At 42.5% G+C, this 18,158-nt stretch overlaps 1 protein-coding gene across 2 annotated transcripts in view; it reads right to left on the bottom strand.

Moving 5' to 3' along the window:
- appbp2 (amyloid beta precursor protein (cytoplasmic tail) binding protein 2) overlaps positions 1-18,158 on the bottom strand; it is a 108,663-nt gene that overhangs the window by 57,960 nt on the left and 32,545 nt on the right. Inside the window, exons 2-3 of one of the 2 annotated variants that reach the window (XM_041197969.1) lie at positions 10,874-10,962; positions 8,096-8,176 (exon numbers count right to left, since the gene is read on the bottom strand). In XM_041197969.1, coding sequence (XP_041053903.1) covers positions 8,096-8,176; positions 10,874-10,962 — 170 coding nt within the window. The remainder of the gene's footprint in view (positions 1-8,095; positions 8,177-10,873; positions 10,963-18,158) is intronic. The other variant, XM_041197970.1, reaches the window with a different exon arrangement.

Raw genomic sequence — 18,158 nt, 5'->3', positions numbered from 1 at the left:
TGATCCCAAAAAAAACAAATTGGAATTCCGCCAATGAAATTTCTCATCTTTGTACATTTACTGAAGAAATGGAAAAAAAATACACTTAGAATTAAAGCTGCTTTTTAAATTTCAGTTTATACTACAATTGAATTTTTTTTTAAGTGTGAAAAACGACTGGCAAAAACTGAGTTTAGGCCATCATTTCCCCTCTGTAAGAGAAAATCTATCCCAAATAACATCAGAAACTCAAGCAATAAAATATTTGGAATACCTTTTTTCAGCTGATTTGAATGTAAACTGCTCTCAACACTGCACAGTAGCATCCAGTAATCTATAAGGGCGCAGAATGTACTCTGGGTAGGGGACTTCAATGTTCATCACCAAGAGTGGCTCAGTAGTAACACCACAAGCTGAGCTGGCCAAGACCTAAAGGACATAGCTGCTAGATTGGGTCTGCAGCAGGTGGTGAGGGAGGCAACAAGGAGGAGAAACATACTTAACCTCATCCTTACCAACCTGCCTGTCGCAGGGGCATATGTCCATGACAGTGTTGGTAGGAGTGACCACTGCAAAGTCCTTCCTCTCTTCACATTCAGGATAGCCTCCATGTGGTATGGCACTACCACTGTGCTAAATGGGACAGATTTCAAACAGATTTAGCAACTCAAGATTGGTCAATCATGAGGCACTGTGGGCCATCAACAGCAGCAGAATTGTACTTGACCACAATCTGTAACCTCATGGCCCTACCATTACTATCAAACCAGGGGATCAACCCTGGTTCAAAGAAGAACGCAGAAGGGCATGTCAGGAGTAGCATCAGGCATACCAAAAAAAATGAGGTGTCAACCTGGTGAAGCTATAACACAGGACTACTTGAGTGCCAAACAGCATAAGCAGCAAGCGACAGACGAAGCTAAGCAGTTCCACAACCAACAAATCAGATCTAAGCTCAAAAGTCCTGCCACACAGAGTCATGAATGATGGTGGACAATTAAACAACTCACTGGAGGAGGAGGCTCCACAAATATCCCCATCCTCAATGATGGAGGAGCCCAGCACATCAATGCAAAAGATAAGGCTGAAGCACTCACAATCTTCAGTCAGAAGTGCGGAGTGGATGACCCACCTTAGCCTCCTCCGGAGGTCCCCAGCATCACAAATGCCAGTCTTCAGCCAATTCGATTCACTTCACGTGATATCGAGAAACAGCTGAAGGCACTGGATACTGCAAAGGCTATGGGCCCTGACAATAGTACAAAAGGCTTGTGCTCCAAAACTAGCCGCGCCCCTAGCCAAGCTGTTCCAGTACAGCTAGAACACCGGCATCGCTCCAACGTGGAAAATTAGTACATCCTGTGCAGAAAAAGCAGGGCAAATCCAACCAGGCCAATTACTGCCCATCAGTCTACCCTCCATCATCAGTAAAGTGATGGAAGGGGTTATCAATAGTGCTATCAAGCAGCACTTACTTAGCAATAACCTGCTCACTGACACTCAGTTTGGGTTCTTCCAGGGTCACTCTGCATCTGACCTCATTACAGCCTGGGTTCAAACAAGGACAAAAGAGCTGAACTCCCGAGGTAAGGCGAGAGTTATTGCCCTTGACATCAAGGCCGCATTTGACCAAGTGTGGCATCAAGGAGCCCTGGCAAAACTGGAGTCAATGGGGATCAGGGGGAAAACTCTCCACTGGTTGGAGTCATACTGAGCACTAAGGAAGATTGCTGTTGTTGTTGGAGGTCAATCAACTCAGTTCCAAAACATCACTGCAGGAGTTCTTTAGGATAGTGTCCTAGGCCCAACCATCTTCAGCGTTAGCTCAGTTGGGTGGACGGCTAGTTTGTGATGCAGATTGACGCCAACCGCACAGGTTCAATTCCTGTAATGGCTGAGGTCATCCATGAAGGCCCCACCTTCTCAAACTTGCCCGAGGTGTGGTGGCCTTCAGGTTAAACTCACCACTAGTCATCTCTCTCAAATGAGAGAGCAGCCTACGGCCCTCTGGGACTACAGAGAGTTTTTTTTTTTATATAGACCTTCCTTCCATCATAAGGTCAGAAGTGGGGATGTTCACTGATGATTGCACAATCTTCAGCACCATTCATGACTCCTCAGATACTGAAGCAACCCATGTCCAAATGCAGCAAAACCTGGATAACATCCAGGCTTGGGGTGACAAGTAACATTTGTGCCACACAATGCCAGGCAATGAGCATCTCCAACAAGAGAGAATCTAGCTATCGCCCATTGACGTTCAATGGCATTACAATCGCCAAATCCCCCACTAACAACATCCTGGGGGCTTACCATTGACCAGAAACTAAGCTGCATGAGCCATACAAATACTGTGGTTATAAGAGGCCAGAGGCTGGGAATCCTGCAGCAAGTAACTCACCTCCCTACTCCCCAAAGCCTGCCCACCATCTACAAGGCACAAGTCAGGAGTGTGATGGAATACTCTCCACTTGCCTAGATGAGTGCAGCTCCAACAACGTTCTTGACACCATCCAGGACAAAGCAGCCCACTTGATTAGCACCCATTTCACAAACATTCACTCCCTGCACCATGGACCGTGGCAGCAATGTGTATCACCTACAAGATGCACTGCAGAAACTCACCAGGACTCCTTAGGCAGCACCTTCCAAACCCACAAGCACTATCATCTAACAGGACAAAGGCAGCAGAGACATGGGAACACCACCACCAATAAGTTCCCCTCCAAGCCACTCAGCATCCTGACTTGAAAATATATCACCGTTCCTTCACTGTCGCTGGATCAAAATCCTGGAATTCCCTCTCTAAAGCACTGTGGGTGTATCTGCGCCCCACAGGGACTTCAGTGGTGCAAGAAGGTGGTTCAAGAAGGCAGCTCACACCACCTTCTCAAGGGTAATTAGGGATGGGCAATAAATGCTGGCCCAGCCAGCAATGCCCACATCCTAAATGAATAATAATAAAAATGTAATGATCGATACTAGATACTTGTTATTTTCAGAGCTTGGAAATTTAGGGGAGCTGACAAACAAGCAAAAGTAGCTCCCTTCACTTGCAAGACCGAGTTTAGCTTCTGCTCAAAATAGGACTTCTAAGTTGATACAAATAAATATGCCTATCTACAAAGCTTCTAATGTTACATTCTTTTTCAATAATTCACATTCAAAAGTAGATAATTACATCAAGGCCTGTGTTTTACTTTTTCTGAACAGCTGAAATCAAGAAAATTGCCAAAAAACTGATGCAACACACCAACTTCTCTACTAGAAATTTCAAATGCTTCAGTTTTCCATTGTCTAGTTGTACTGAGGGATGACCATAATATTAGTAAATTCCTTCCCCTCCCCCAGCACATAACACAGATAATGCATTATATCCAAGTAACTAATTTGGTTAAACTCAGTTTGAATGTTGAGTGCACTTGCAGAATGCTTCCCTCATCCATGGTTCTAATCACACACATGTTCAATTTGTAAAAATGATGCACTGTATACTTAGGGAACGGTCAACCCTCTTAACAGTCCGTATCAGCGTTGCTATATTTCACATCAAACAGCAATTTGGGTTGTTTGTTCACCAGTTCCTTCCCCTTTATATATTATTTCCTTCACGTCATTGAATCTTGAGAAACTTAGTGAAGCAGGGAAAGTTTCGGCTGTAGTACATTTTTTTTGTTTTGACAATGTCAAACAACATATGAATGGGGCAAATTTGATCTATATTTTTTGTCAGATAAAGGATTTACTTGACTAATTATTTACAATGCCTCCTATGAATAAGTTCTTTAAAACATTCCTTTTTTCAAAGGACAGATGTATTCTTTACCATAAGCATATACAAGACCAACAACATTGAAGACTTTACACCTAAAGTGAAAGCCCCCTTAGATAAGTGAGCCAAGTGCAGTTATTGACCAATTTCAGTTAGAAAACTTTTCTAGATCTGCATGAGCTCCGTGTACAAGAATCAAATGAAATGAAAAATCAAGCACAAACTGGCCTAAGGACTTAAAACAAAACAAGGTGAATGCTTGACCAAAGCAAAGTCACAGGAAGTCATGAGGAGAGACTGAAAGAAAGGACCTATGTTGAGAGGCTGTTTCTCCTGACTGGAGAATCAGGAACAAGGGGTCATAGTCTCAGGCTAAAAGGGGTTGGCCATTTAAGACTGAAAGGAGGAGAAGAAATTTCTTCAATTAGAGGATTAAAAATCTTTGGAATTCTCTATGCCAAGAACATGGGTTACTCAGTCAATGTATATTAAAGACTGAGATTGACAGTATTTAGGACACCAAGCAGAATGTTACGCTCTCCCAGGCTGGGTTGGTAGGCAGCAGGGAGGCCAGTGTTGGGGGGGGGGGGGGAATGAAATTGGGCATAATGCCATTGGCATGTTCCCGGTCCTTCCACCCACCCCACTGCAATTTTATCTGAAGCAGGGAAGGCCACAGGCAGCCCACCCACCTATGAGCTTACTGAGGCCCTTAATGGTAACTTAAGGGCATCTTCTTGCTCCAACTACAATTTTTCCTATGTCAGGTAGAGGCCCTCATCAAGTGGGAAGCCCAGCTTTATGGGCCCATCAGTACACTTAGCCATGGGGCAACCACGAGGATGGGAAGGGAGAAAGACTCCAGGACAATGTAAAATTCTGCCCTAAGGGAATAAAAAGGATGAGGATATAGGAGGAAAGCAGATTTCAGCCATAATATTATATATACTATTGGCTGTGATAGAATACAGCCAGTGGAGTTTTGGATAGCCAAAGCTTATGGAGTTTGGAGTTGACAAATGCAAGATGAGTATTTCAGCAGCAGATGTCTTGAAGTAGGGATGGAGGCAGACAATTTAACAGAAGTAGAAGCAGGCAGTCTTCATGATGGAGAGCATAAAAGGTCATAAGCTCACCTCAAGTACAAGTGGAATACTGAATTGGAGCATGTGGTAATGCCTGATCCCAGAGCAATGCAATTGTCTGGGAGGAGCTGGATCTGGGCTTGGCATTCAGTATCAATACCTCCCTGATATAAGAAGAACTGTAGTCAGCAAGAAAGAGCGACTCAGTCAAACATCAGATGAGAGGCACCCTCTACACGGTCATACACCTACATCCAGCCGTCTAAAGTCAAGGAAGAGCTTCATGAACAGTGTTGTTCCATTACAATCAACCCCATCTGAAGCCCACATCGCCTTGTGGAAAGACTGACTCGCCAGTCTCGAACAACCCCCAGCGATAGAAATTCTACCTGATGAAAGCCTTCCCCCAGGAGCTAATTGCAACTGGGCAACCTGGAAGTGCCTTAACAGACTTAGGACTGGTGTAGGTCGTTCAAAGGTGTCACTAAGCAAATGGGGATATACAACCTGCCCAACAACTTGTGAATGTGAAACTGAGCCACAGACTATGCAACATCTCCTGCAATGCCTATCACTAGAGGAACCCTGCACTGTTGCAGATCTTGCCGAATTCAACAACAAGGCACAAAAATGTGTCCAGTTCTGGCTGGGCCATGTATAGACTGTCCGTGGACACGATATGAAGCCATAATGTTAATGAATGGTGGAGCAGGCTCGAAGGGAAGGCTACTCGTGCTCCCATTTAATACATTTTTATGAGCCATTTAAATCCACAATGGGATAATGGATAAACTGACACAGCTTAAAAGACAAAATAATGGAAAGCAATCATAGGGTTCTCCTCCTTCAGGTAGATACAAAGTTTGAGGAATCATGTGAAATATGTTCCTACTGCACTTTCAGCTCTCCCATCCAAAACGCAGTAGCTCTGAATTTGGCATCATTGGCAGCAGCTTACCTAGGTAGCCATTCATGCATGATAAAGTACATAGCAAGTGTCAACAAGCTATGTGACATAGCCATATAGGGACTTTCCACAATTGAACCCAAATCTTTCTTCATGCAACATAACCACAAAAAAAAATCCAGCAAAAAGTCAAGGAGTGGAAAAGAAATTCTGGTTGATTACCATCTCCCATGCAACCTGGAGGAACAGGCCAACTGCAGCACCCTCATTAAGATCAACTAAATCAGCATTGACCAGAGATTACATTTTAGACCTTCCTGGTTTTCATAGTTCAATATTAAACCAGGAAATGCATTTGCTTACTGAGCCATTGCAAGCAATCACAAATTACCTCAAGCTCATTCTGAGGATGGGGGAAGTGTGCCTGGTGTTTATATTTGGTTACAAAATAAAATTAATGCTTTATTAACTTTTTAAATGTGTAATTTATGTGGAAACATGCAAAAAGTGCTAGGAACACCAAGATGGATAGATCTGGAAAGGGAGAGTGATGAGGTGGGGGTGGGGGGGAAGAGTGATAAGGTGGAAAGGGGTCAGAAGCACTTAAGAGGAGGTATGGGTGCCACTGCTACTCCATTCCCTGATGCAATCCTGAATGCCAAGCCCAGATCCAGCTCCTCCCAGACACTTGCATTGCTCTGAGATCAGGCATTACCACATGCTCCAATTCAGTATTTCACTTGTACTTGAGGTGAGCTTATGACCCTTTATGCTCCCCATCATGACGACTGCCTGCTTCCACTTCTGTTAAATTGTCGGCCTCCATCTCTACTTCAAGACATCTGCTACCGAAATATTCATCTTGCGTTTGTCAACTCCAAACTCCATAAGCTTTGGCTATCCAAAACTCCACTGGCTGTATGCTATCTTGCATCAAAGCTACCTCCCCAATCAATCTTGGCCTTGCAAAGCTACACTGGATCTCATAGGGTCTCCAATGTATCAAATTAAGCGCACTCATTCTTATGTTTAAATCCATTCATGACTTTGACCATCCCCATCTCTGTTACCTTATTCACGCCTTCAGCACCCACCCCGACTCTTCCTTGGTCTCATGCATCCTGGCCTCCCTTCACCCTATTATCAGTGGCCAGACCTTCAACGGCCTTGGTCATACTGTGTGGAATTATCTCCTCAAAACCAACCTCATGAGCAAGCTGTTGGTCATTCATCCTACTATCACGTCTTTTAGCTCAGTGTCCATTTTGTGTTTATGCTTCTATGGGAACACTTTGGGACAGTTTTTTACATTAAAGGTTCTATGTCATTGCCAGACAGTTTTACTGTGCTGCATTTAGGAACTGAAAATCTCATGAAAGGAATTTCTGATCCAACAAAAAGTTACCAGGATCTTCTACCAATATCATGCCGAAGTGATGCTACTCTTGAGTTAAACAAAAGGACTACCCAAGAACCAGGTGTGATAAGGACTCATGTAATAGGGAAGAGAATAACTCTCCAAGAGGAGAGAGAAAAAGTGGTAAGAGCAAAGAATTGGCAAGGTTTGGTAAGGCATAAGAGCTTTTCATTTGTACTTAGCCATTAATGTGATATGGGAAGAGACTGGAGTCATAATATTTTAATGATTTTTATAACACTCAAGTATAGAAAAATGCAACTGCTAAAATAGGCTAAACATTATAGAGGGGACTTAGTCCATGCAGAGTTATAAGTATTGTCAATCTGAGGTGAAAGCCATCTTACTAATAGAATTGGTCTTCACATTTCCCACCAGGAAAATGTAGTTAAAGCAGATCTAAAATAAATTCGGTCAAAAGTACCACTAATACTTACAGCACTGGCTTAACCTGCTCCTAAAAGATACAGCCTGATACACCAATTTACAAAAAGACTTGACTATGGCCAAGTTCAAAATGTTTTGACACACATTCTAAGTATATGGAGTTTATGAGAGAAAGTGGGATAGAAATGAACACTGGGGGAAATTCCAGCTCATTAATTTTCAGGCTTGGAATCCTATTACTCAGTTGTTGCCTCCAGATTGAAACTCAACACATCTAACCTGTTCACTGGTTAATGACCCAATGGGGGAGTTTAAAGTGTTAATTCTTGTTCTTGAAAAATCTAGTCTAATCTGTAATTAGCAGTAACTGGAAAGTATTGTGTAAGTAAATTAAGGTTCTTTCTTCTGGCCTTGAGCAGGGTAAACACACACTGCTGAGAGAGCTGAGTAGTTAATTAGCTAACCGGTCGAATCTGGTTTCTCTAGCTCCAGTTCAGTTTACGATAAGTTTAAGGTTCTTTCGTGCAGCTTTGAACCTGAGTGCATACCTGGGTGTTTGGTTAGGAGATGTTCCTTTCCTTTCGCTTTTTCTATCATTTTTCACCCTGTAGGAATTGGTTCTTACTCTACTACAGGAAAAGGAGATAGCTGTTTCATGAATATCTGGTAAATGGTTAAGGTCTATTTCAGTCAAAGTTTACCACCAGTTTGTATACTATTTAAAGTTAATAAAATATATATTTTTTTAAAATGTGAATAATATAATTAAGAAATTAGTTAAAACACAATAAGGGTGGCAGGACAGGTGATGTGCCAAGGCTGTAGCATGTGGGAGCTCCAGAATGCCAGTTTGATCCAGAGCAAACACATCTGCAGTAAATGTTTGAGGCTCGAGGAGCTTCAGCTCAGAGTCACTGAGTTGGAGGCTGAGCTGTAGACATCGTGACACATCAGAGAAAGGGAAAGTTACCTGGATGCATTGTACCAGGAAGTAGGAAGAACTCAGAGGGCAGGAGCGCAGGATCCTCAGCCTTTGTAATTGTCCAATAGGTTTGAGGTTCTCGCAGCTTGTTTGGTGAGCATGGGGCCTGCAAGGTAGATGAGCTAACTTACCATAGTGCCACAGTACAGGAAGCTATTTAATTGGCGCGGGGGGGGGGGGGGCGCAAAAAGAAATGTTGTTGTAGTAGTTGTCGTCGTGGACAGTATATAATGAGGGGGATTGATGAACTGAACATTATTCAATGGCAGATAAATTGAACAGATATTTTGCATAAGTTTCACTATACAGGATACAAGTAACATCTGAGAAACACCTGTAAATCAGGAAATGGAAGGGATAGAGGAACTTGGGAAAATTACAATCACCAGGGAAGTGGTACTGAGAAAATTGTTGGAGTTGTGGGCTGACAAGTCCTCGGGTCCTGATGGATTGCATCCTAGGGTCTTAAAAGATGTAGCTAGTCAGATAGTTGAGGCATTGGTTTTAAATTTCCAAAATTCTTGGATTCAGGGAAGGTTCCATTAGATTGAAAGTGGTAAATGTAACTCCTTTATTCAAGAAAGGAGGGAGACAGAAAGCAGGAAACCACGTGCCAGTTAGTGTAACATCTGCCATAGGAAAATGTGAAAAGCTATTGTTACAAGGTTAATAGGTCACTTTAGGTTAAGCAGGCAGAGTCAACATGGTTTTGTAAAAGGGAAATCATGTTTAACCAATTTACTGGAGTTCTTTGAATAAGTAACATATGCTGTGGATAAAGGGGAACCAGTGGAAGTACAGTATTTAGATTTCCAGAAGGCATTTGGTAAGGTGCCACATCAAAGGTTATTGGAAAAAAAAAGCTCATGGTGTAGGGGGAAACATATTGGCATGGTTAGAAGGTTGGCTAGCTAACAGGAAACAGTAGACATAAATGGGTCATTTTTTGGGTGGCAAGATATAACGAGTGATGTACTACAGGGATCAATAAGGAGGCCTCCAATCCAGGCATTAGTTTAGTAAACTCTCTCAACTGCTTTCAACATATTTACATTCTTCTTTAAATAAGGAAACCAGTACTATACACAGTACCCTAGATGTGGTCTCCCCAATGCCCTGTACAACTGAAGCATGACCTCCCTACTTTTATATTCAATTGCACTCTCAACAAACAATAACATCCTATTAGCTTTACTAATTAAAAGGGGTCTCAATTCTTTTACAATTTATATACATGACTTGGATAAAGGGACCGAAGATATGGTTGCTAAATTTGTTGATGACACAAAGATAGGCAGGATAGTAAAATGTGACGAGGACACAAGGAGGTGACAAAGGGACATAGATAGGTTAAGTGAGTGGGCAAAGACTTATCAAATGGGTATAATGTGGGCAAGTGTGAAACTAAAGATTTTGGAAGGGAGAATAAAAAAGAAATATATTGTCTAAACAAGAGCTCTGAGATACAGAGGGATCTGGGTGTCTGGGTGCATGAATTGCATAAACCAAGTATGCAGGTACAGCAAATAATTAGTAAAGCTAATAGGATGTTATTGTTTATTGAGGGGCGAATTGAATACAAAAGTAGGGAGGTTATGCTTCAGTTGTACAGGGCATTGAGGAGACCACATCTGGGGTACTGTGTATAGTTACTAGTCTACTTATTTAAGGAAGGATGTAAATATACTGATAGCAATTGAGAGAGAGTTTACTCAACTAATGCCTGGATTGGGCAGGTTGCCTTATCCTCATAAGGTTGGACAGGTTAGGCTTGTATCTGTTGGAGTTTAGAAGAGTAAAAGGAGACATTGTTAAAACATCCAAGATCCTGAGAGGTGTTGACAGGGTCGATGTGGAGAGGATGCTTCCTCTTGAAGGAGAACCTAGCACTAGGGGCCACTGTTTAAAAGTAAGGGGTCACCCACCTAGGACAGAGATGAGGAGATTTTTTTCTCTCAGGAATGCGCACCTGGGTGTCCTCGGGCTGGCATGGACAAGATGGGCCGAATGGCCTCCTTCTGTGCTGTTACTTTTCTATGGTTCTAGGGGGTTGAGGATCTTTGGAACTCTCTTCCTCAAAAGGCGGTGGGAACAATATGTTTGAATATTTTTAAGGCAGGTGTGGAGAGATTCTTGATAAGCAAGTGGTGAAGGGTTTTTGGAGGTAGGTGGGAATGTGGCGTTGAGGTTACAATCAGATCAGTCATGATCTTATTGAATGGTAGAGCAGTCTCAAGGGGTCAAATGGCATACTCCTGCTCCTAATTCGTATGTTTGTATGTTCATGTGACAAATACAAATTATAATAAAATATTTACATGCACACAGAATCAAGTATGCCTACCTTTTGTCTGATGCTCTAAGTACCTTGGCAAACACCTCAAGTTCACAGAATTCACCACCCAGCTGGCATAGACGTCCTTGTTGATAAAGCTGTAAAAGCCAATGGGGATTTTAGTCAGATCACAAAAATTAAGGCATCCATGCTGAGCATCCAAAACATATTTTGGTTACTTTCAAGAAACCATATTGGTCCATTTCCCCAGTTTTACCCAGGCTTGCCACTGCTTTTGGTATTTTTCTTATTGTTTATAAGCAGTTGTACAAAGTTTTGTTACATCTGAAAGTTAATGCTAGGAATGGATCACTGTCTAATGTGGATAACCAGCGACAAGTCTGGTGCAGCACATTTATATATAAACTATTATTTCCTCAATGTTGCTTCCCATTGCAACAGGCTACTTTCTCTCATTTTTCACCAGTTGTCCTGTAACTTTTCAGTGAGATCACAAGATTAGTGAAATAGGCATGATTTATGCCAAAAAGATATCCAACTGCTCTTGCTCCAGACTCTCAACAGTGAGAAGACAAAGATAATTTTCATCCCGTCATTTTGAGATGGATTATAATCCAAAAGTGGCACTTCAAGTATGGAAACTGCAAAATAGAAATACTCAAATGTAAATAAAAGTCAAGGCTGTAAAAGATAACTAAATACAACTTGGATCACAAAGCTCCACACCCAAATGCAAACTGCAGAAGAATCAGTTCTTAGAAGTAGTAACAAGTGCTGTGGATAAAAGAGGGACTGATGGATATACTGTACCTAGATTTTCAAAGTTGATAAGGTGCCACATCAAAGGTTGTTGTGGAAAATAAAAGCTCATGGTGTAGAGGGTGACATATTGGCATAGATAGAAAATTGGCTAGCTAACAGGAAAGAGTAGGTGTAAATGGCTCATTTTCTGATTGGCAAGAAGTGACGAGTGGTGTGCCGCCAGGGATCAATGCTTGGGCCTCAACTGTTTCAAAATAAGGGGTCGCCCATTTAGGACACAGGTGAGGAGACATATTCTCTCTCAGGGGGTCATGGGACTTTGGAATCCTCTTCCTCAATAGATGATTTGAGGCAGAATCCTTGAAAGTCTTTCTTTACGGCAGAGGTAGCTAGATTCTTGATAAGCAAGGGGGTAGAAGGAATGTGGAATTGAGGTGATCAGATCAGCCATGATCTTATCGAAAGGCAAGCACATTTAAGAGGCCAAGTGGCCTACTCCTGGTCCTAGTTAGCATGTTCAAATGTATGCTCATATCAAAATCTTAAGTGGAGTATACAATTTTATAAGAGACAGCTTTTATTGTTGGTTTTTATCTTCTAATTCTATACAATAGTGTGTTAAGCAAGGAGGAAAGACATTGTTTGAGTGGTGTGAATTACATTCTGTTGTGGATCTCTCACCCTGGAAACAGTACCATCAGAAAAACTATTATGCAATCAAGTCTATAACTTGATGATACATCATGCACTGCTGAAGCAAAGGAACGCATCAACAGTTCATAAAGCAGCTCAGTACAACAATTATATAATTTGATTAACTGAATTTAAGGAGTGAACAAATGTGAGATAGAAAACAAAAACAGAATTACCTGGAAAAACTCAGCAGGTCTGGCAGCATCAGCAGAGAAGAAAAGAGTTGACGTTTCGAGTCCTCATGACCCTTCAACAGAACTGATTTTTCTTTACAAGGAGAGGGGTGAAATATAAGCTGGTTTAAGATGGGGGGGGGGGGGGGGGGGGGGGGGGGTGGAGAGAAGTGGAGTGGGGGTGTTGATGTAGGGACAAGCAAGCAGTGATAGGAGCAGATCATCAAAAGATATCACAGACAAAAGAACAAAAGAACACAGAGGTGTTGAAGTTGGTGATATTATCTAAACGAATGTGCTAATTAAGAATGGATGGTAGGGCACTTAAGGTATAGCTCTAGTGGGGGTGGGGGGGGGGCATAAAAGATTTTAAAATAATGGAAATAGGTGGGAAAAGAAAAATCTATATAAATTCTTGGAAAAAAACAAAAGGAAGGGGGAAGAAACAGAAAGTGGGTGGGGATGGAGGAGGGAGCTCAAGACCTAAAATTGTTGAATTCAAAATTCAGTCCGGAAGGCTGTAAAGTGTCTAGTCGGAAGATGAGGTGTTGTTCCTCCAGTTTGCATTGGGCTTCACTGGAACAATGCAGCAGGCCAAGGACTGACATGTGGGCAAGAGAGCAGGGTGGAGTGTTAAAATGGCAAGCGACAGGGAGGTTTGGGTCATTCTTGCGGACAGACCGCAGGTGTTCTGCAAAGTGGTCACCCAGTTTACGTTTGGTCTCTCCAATGTAGAGGAGACCGCATTGGGAGCAACGAATACAGTAGACTAAGTTGGGGGAAATGCAAGTGAAATGCTGCTTCACTTGAAAGGAATGTTTGGGCCCTTGGACGGTGAGGAGAGAGGAAGTGAAGGGGCAGGTGTTACATCTTTTGCGTGGGCATCGGGAGGTGACATAGGTGGGGGTTGAGGAGATAGGCACGTCCTATCTGTTTATTCCAAAACTACTTACCAATTTCAACGTGGATATCCATAAAAAATTGATTTTATAAATAAATAGTATATTTTTTTTTTACATAATAAGCTGAACCATGAAGTAAGAAACTACCTACTAGAAGTAGCCCCATCGGTCAAATAAATACAGATACACACGTTGATTATTTGCTATTCTAACAATTCATATCAAAACACATCAGTAAAAAGGAGTAGAAATGAACTGACAACTACTTTTATATAAAATCAGTATATATTGAGCACTGTATAAATGCAAAAAGCAAATGCCAGGAAGTAATATGTTCACCCAGCTTCCAGCACATGCTTCTAGGAGAACTCTTCAATTTCTATTCAGTACTGTGTTAATTAAATCAAAGAAAAAATCTGAGCTGTGCAAATTACGTCCTCCTGTGGATATTTCAAACAGGATCAGAGCCAAAGGAACTATTATGCAATTAAGTTTGTAACTTCATATTGTATTTTTTGTGTCTATCTAGAATTTTACAGAATCACAGAACTGTTACAGTGCAGAAGGAAGCCATTCAGCCCATCGTATATACACCTGCTCTCCGAATGAGCAATTCACTTAGTGCCATTCTCCTGCCTTATCCCCAGGACCCTGCACACAGAAGCATAACACATTTTTTTTTCAGGTAACAGTCCAAATCCCTTTTGAATGCTTGAATTAAACCTACCTCTACCACTCTTATGCAGTACACTCCAGACCTTTACCATTCACTGCGTGATAAAGTTTCTCTTCGTGTCACTTTTGCTTCTTTTACGAATTACTTTAAATTTGTGCTCTCTTGTTCTCGATCCTTTCACAAGTTGAACAGTTTCTCCCGACCTACTCTGTCCAGACCCCTCAAGAATTTGAATACTTCTCAGGTCCCCTCTCAGTCTTTTCTTCTCCAAGGAAAAGGGTCCTAACTAATCTTAATCTTCACAACTGAAGGTTCTCATGCCTGGGCCCAGTCTTGTGAAACTTTTCTGCATGCTCTCCAAAGCCTCTACGTTCTTCCTAAAATGCAGTGACCAGAACTGGATGCAATGTTCCAGCTGAGGCTGAATTAGTGTCTTATACATGTTCAACATAGCCTCCTTGCTCTTGTACTCTGTGCCCCTTTAATATAGGCAACCCACAACCTCGGCCATCGAGAAGGACAAGGGCAGCAGATAGATGGGAACACCACCTCCTGGAAGTTCCCCTCCAAGTCACTCACCATCCTGACTTGGAAATATATCACCGTTCCTTCACTGTCGCTGGGTCAAAATCCTGGAACTCCTTCCCTAACAGCGCTGTGGGTGTACCTTAACCACAGGGACGGCAGCAACTCAAGAAGACAGCTCACCACCACTTTCTCAGGAGCAAATAGGGATGGGCAGTAAAAGCTGGTCCAGCCGGCGACACCGCTGTAAAAAGGCTGTTAAAAACTGTGTGCTTTATTAGCCATGCTCTTAACTTGTCCTGTAACAATTCATGAAAAAAAACGTGTGCAAGTCATTCGTTCACAGGGTGTGGGGCGCTGGCTAGGCCAGCACTTATTGCCCATTCCAAATTGCCCTAGACAAAGTGGCGATGAGCCACCTTCTTGAACCGCTGCAGTTCACACGGTGTATTTACACCACAGTGCAGGTAGGAAGGGATTTTGATCCAGCAACAGGGAAGGAAAAGTGATACATTTCCAAGTTAAGATGGTATGTGGCTTGGCGGGGAACTTGCAGGTGCTGGCGTTCCCATGCATCTGCTGTCTTTGTCCTTCGAGGTGGTAGAAGTTGCGGGAATGGAAGGTGTGTTCGAAGGAGCCTTGCTGAGTTGCTGCAGTGCTGCAGATGTTCCTCACTGCTGCAACTATGTGTCAATGGTGGAGGGAGTGAAGCTGGAAGGTGGTGGATGGGGTGCCAATCAAGTACGCTGCTTGGCCGTGGATGGTGTCAAGCTTCTTGAGTGTTGTTGGAGCTTCACTCACCCAGGCAAGTGGAATGTGTTCCAACACTTCTGACTTGATCCTTGGAGCATTGGTATTGCTGGTGAATGTCAAAGTGAGATTCTCGTTTGTTGGACATGGTCATTGCCGGACATGTGCGATGCCAAGCCTGAACAAATCTTGCTGCATATGGACACAGACCGCTTCAATTTGCTAAACCTGACCAACTCCCACAACAATGTCCCAGGACCTTGATTGACTTCCAATAACCAGAACAATCGTCCTTTTGTGCTGGATGCCCAGTCTTGATTTCCTAGAGCAATTCTAAATCTATCCCATTTAGCAGCGGTAGTGCCACAACACGATGGAGGATATCCTCACTGTGAAGACAGGACTTTGTTTCCACAAGGGCTGTGTGATGGTCACTCCTGCCAATGCTGTCACGGACAGATGCATCTGCAACAGATGGACTGACGAGACTGAGATCAAGTATGTTTTTCCCTCATTGGCTCCCTCCCAACCTGCCGCAGACCCAGTCTCACAGCCATGTCCTTTCAGACTTGGTCTGCTTGGTCAGTAATGATGCTACTGAGTCATTCCTGGTGATGGACATTGAAGTCCCCCACCCAGAGGACATTGTGCCCTAGCAATCCTCAGTGCTTCCTCGAAGTGGTGTTCAACTTAGATGAGTACTGATTCATCAGCTGAGGGTGGAAAACAGTAGATGGTAATCATGAGGTTTTCTTGCCCATGTTTGACTAGATACCATGACACTTGATGGTTGTCCAAAAAGAAAGAGTTTAAAACTGATCATTTTAAATGGGTAGATGACCTATTCACATGGGTTCTCACTTTTGATCATTGTCCAGCAACCTTTGCAAGGACTGGATCTGACTTAGCTGTGATACATTCTGCAGTTCATGAATCATTTGATAGCCACCATCAAGGGTCACATATAAATAATGGTGACTTAGATAAGATACTGGCACCCATAGCCAAACTAGAAGCTAAAATCCTCAAGATAATAGAGAGAAAAACTGACAAAATTAAATTCATTAAATTTTTTGCTATGTGCTTGAAAGAAAAGCAGACCTGCTACTAAAAAGTGCTTTTCACAAACTTTGGGCTTCTCGAATCACTTTACAGCCAAAGGACTTTGGAAGTGTAAGCTATAATGTAGGAAGCACCGTAGCCAATTTGCGTACCATAAACTCTCTCAAAATAGCAACGTGACAAGGACCAGATAATTTTTTTTGTGATGCTGATTGAGGGATAAATATTGGTCAGAACACCGGGGATAACTCCCCTAACCTTTGTCAATACAGTGCTACAGGATCCTTTACAACCACCTGAGCAGAGAGGTGAGCCTGTGGTTTAACCTGAAAGGTGGCATCTCTGACAGTACACCGCTCCCTCGGTACTTCACTGGATTATCAGCCTTGAATTTTGCTCTCTCACACTGGAGTTAGCTGGAAGGAAATGGTGTGATATGTTATCTTATAAACAAGATCAGAAAACAACATCAACAACAACCATTTATATAGGGACTTAGACATAATTAAACATCCCAAGGTGTTTCACAGGAGCATTATAAAACAAAATTAGACAGGTGCATATGGAGACATTAGGACAAATGATCAAAGGCTTAGTTATGCATGTAGCTTAAGAGAGCCACATCAAATAGAATGCTAGAGCTTAGAGCCTTGACAGCTAAAGATATAGCCACAAATGGTGGAGGGGTTAAAATCAGAAGTGCTCACAAGGCTAGAACCAGAGGAAGGTTGATATTTGTGCGTAGTTAGAGATAGGAAAGCCAAGTCCATGGAACAATTTGAAAACAAGGATGAAACTGGGCCCCATATGTAGTCCAGTGAGCATACAGCAGCGACGAGGACACAGGAACTGGTACAAATTAGGATAGGCTAAGCAGAGTTTTGGATCACCTCAACTTTACAAGGGTAGAGTTTGGGAGATTGGCCAGGAGTATGCTGGAATAGTGAAGTTTAGGGGGTAAACAAAGGCATGGATGAGGGAATCAGCAGGAGATAAATTGAAGCAGGAACAGAATTGAACGATATTATGGAGGTGGAAATGGAGTCTTAGCGATGGTGTGAATACATGGTCAGCAGCTGATACCACATATTACTACAAGTTACACATTTTTCAAGACCCAAACAAGTCACTGTTACTAAAACTGATGAGTAATTAGACACAGCCGTTTTAACCCATCCACAAGGTTACTCTACAATACAATTATGAGTCTGGTTGGGGATTGTGGGAGCCATAAAACACACCAGGATTTGTTTTATGTTGAACAACAAGTATGACATAATGCATTCAAGAACTTGATGATTGTGAGCACAAATGGTGTACTTATTTTCATTTCAAACTGAGATTGCTGGTAAAATGTAAGAACAATGATGCAGAAGTAACTGCACAGGAAAAGAAGCCAGCAAGATGCATCAGAAACAGGAGCAATCAGGCCTACTCCTTTTTACGCCAAGGTTACGGATTTTCTCTTAAATATTGAAGAGTGGCAAATTACATTGTTCCAACCTAAGCTGCAGATAAAATCTGGTTAAGACCTTCTAAAGGCCAAGTTGGACAGCCTCCAAAAATGGGGGCAGGGAGCATAATGCAGGATTAGCCTGCAGCCTTTCAGTAATAGAGGCTGCACACCAATCTTATGCTGCCGGCTCATTGTAATAATTTCTGCTGCCAATGCTAACCATGTTGTTCATTCAATGCACAACAGCAGGGGGCCTAACAGAGTTCTGTTGAAGAGTGATACGGACTCGAAATGTTAACTGTGTTCCTCTCCGCAGATGCTCCCAGATCTGCGG

Source organism: Carcharodon carcharias, chromosome 10, assembly GCF_017639515.1.
Source record: "Carcharodon carcharias isolate sCarCar2 chromosome 10, sCarCar2.pri, whole genome shotgun sequence".
Taxonomy (NCBI): Eukaryota; Metazoa; Chordata; class Chondrichthyes; order Lamniformes; family Lamnidae; genus Carcharodon; species Carcharodon carcharias.
This window is presented reverse-complemented; position numbering and strand designations above follow the sequence as displayed.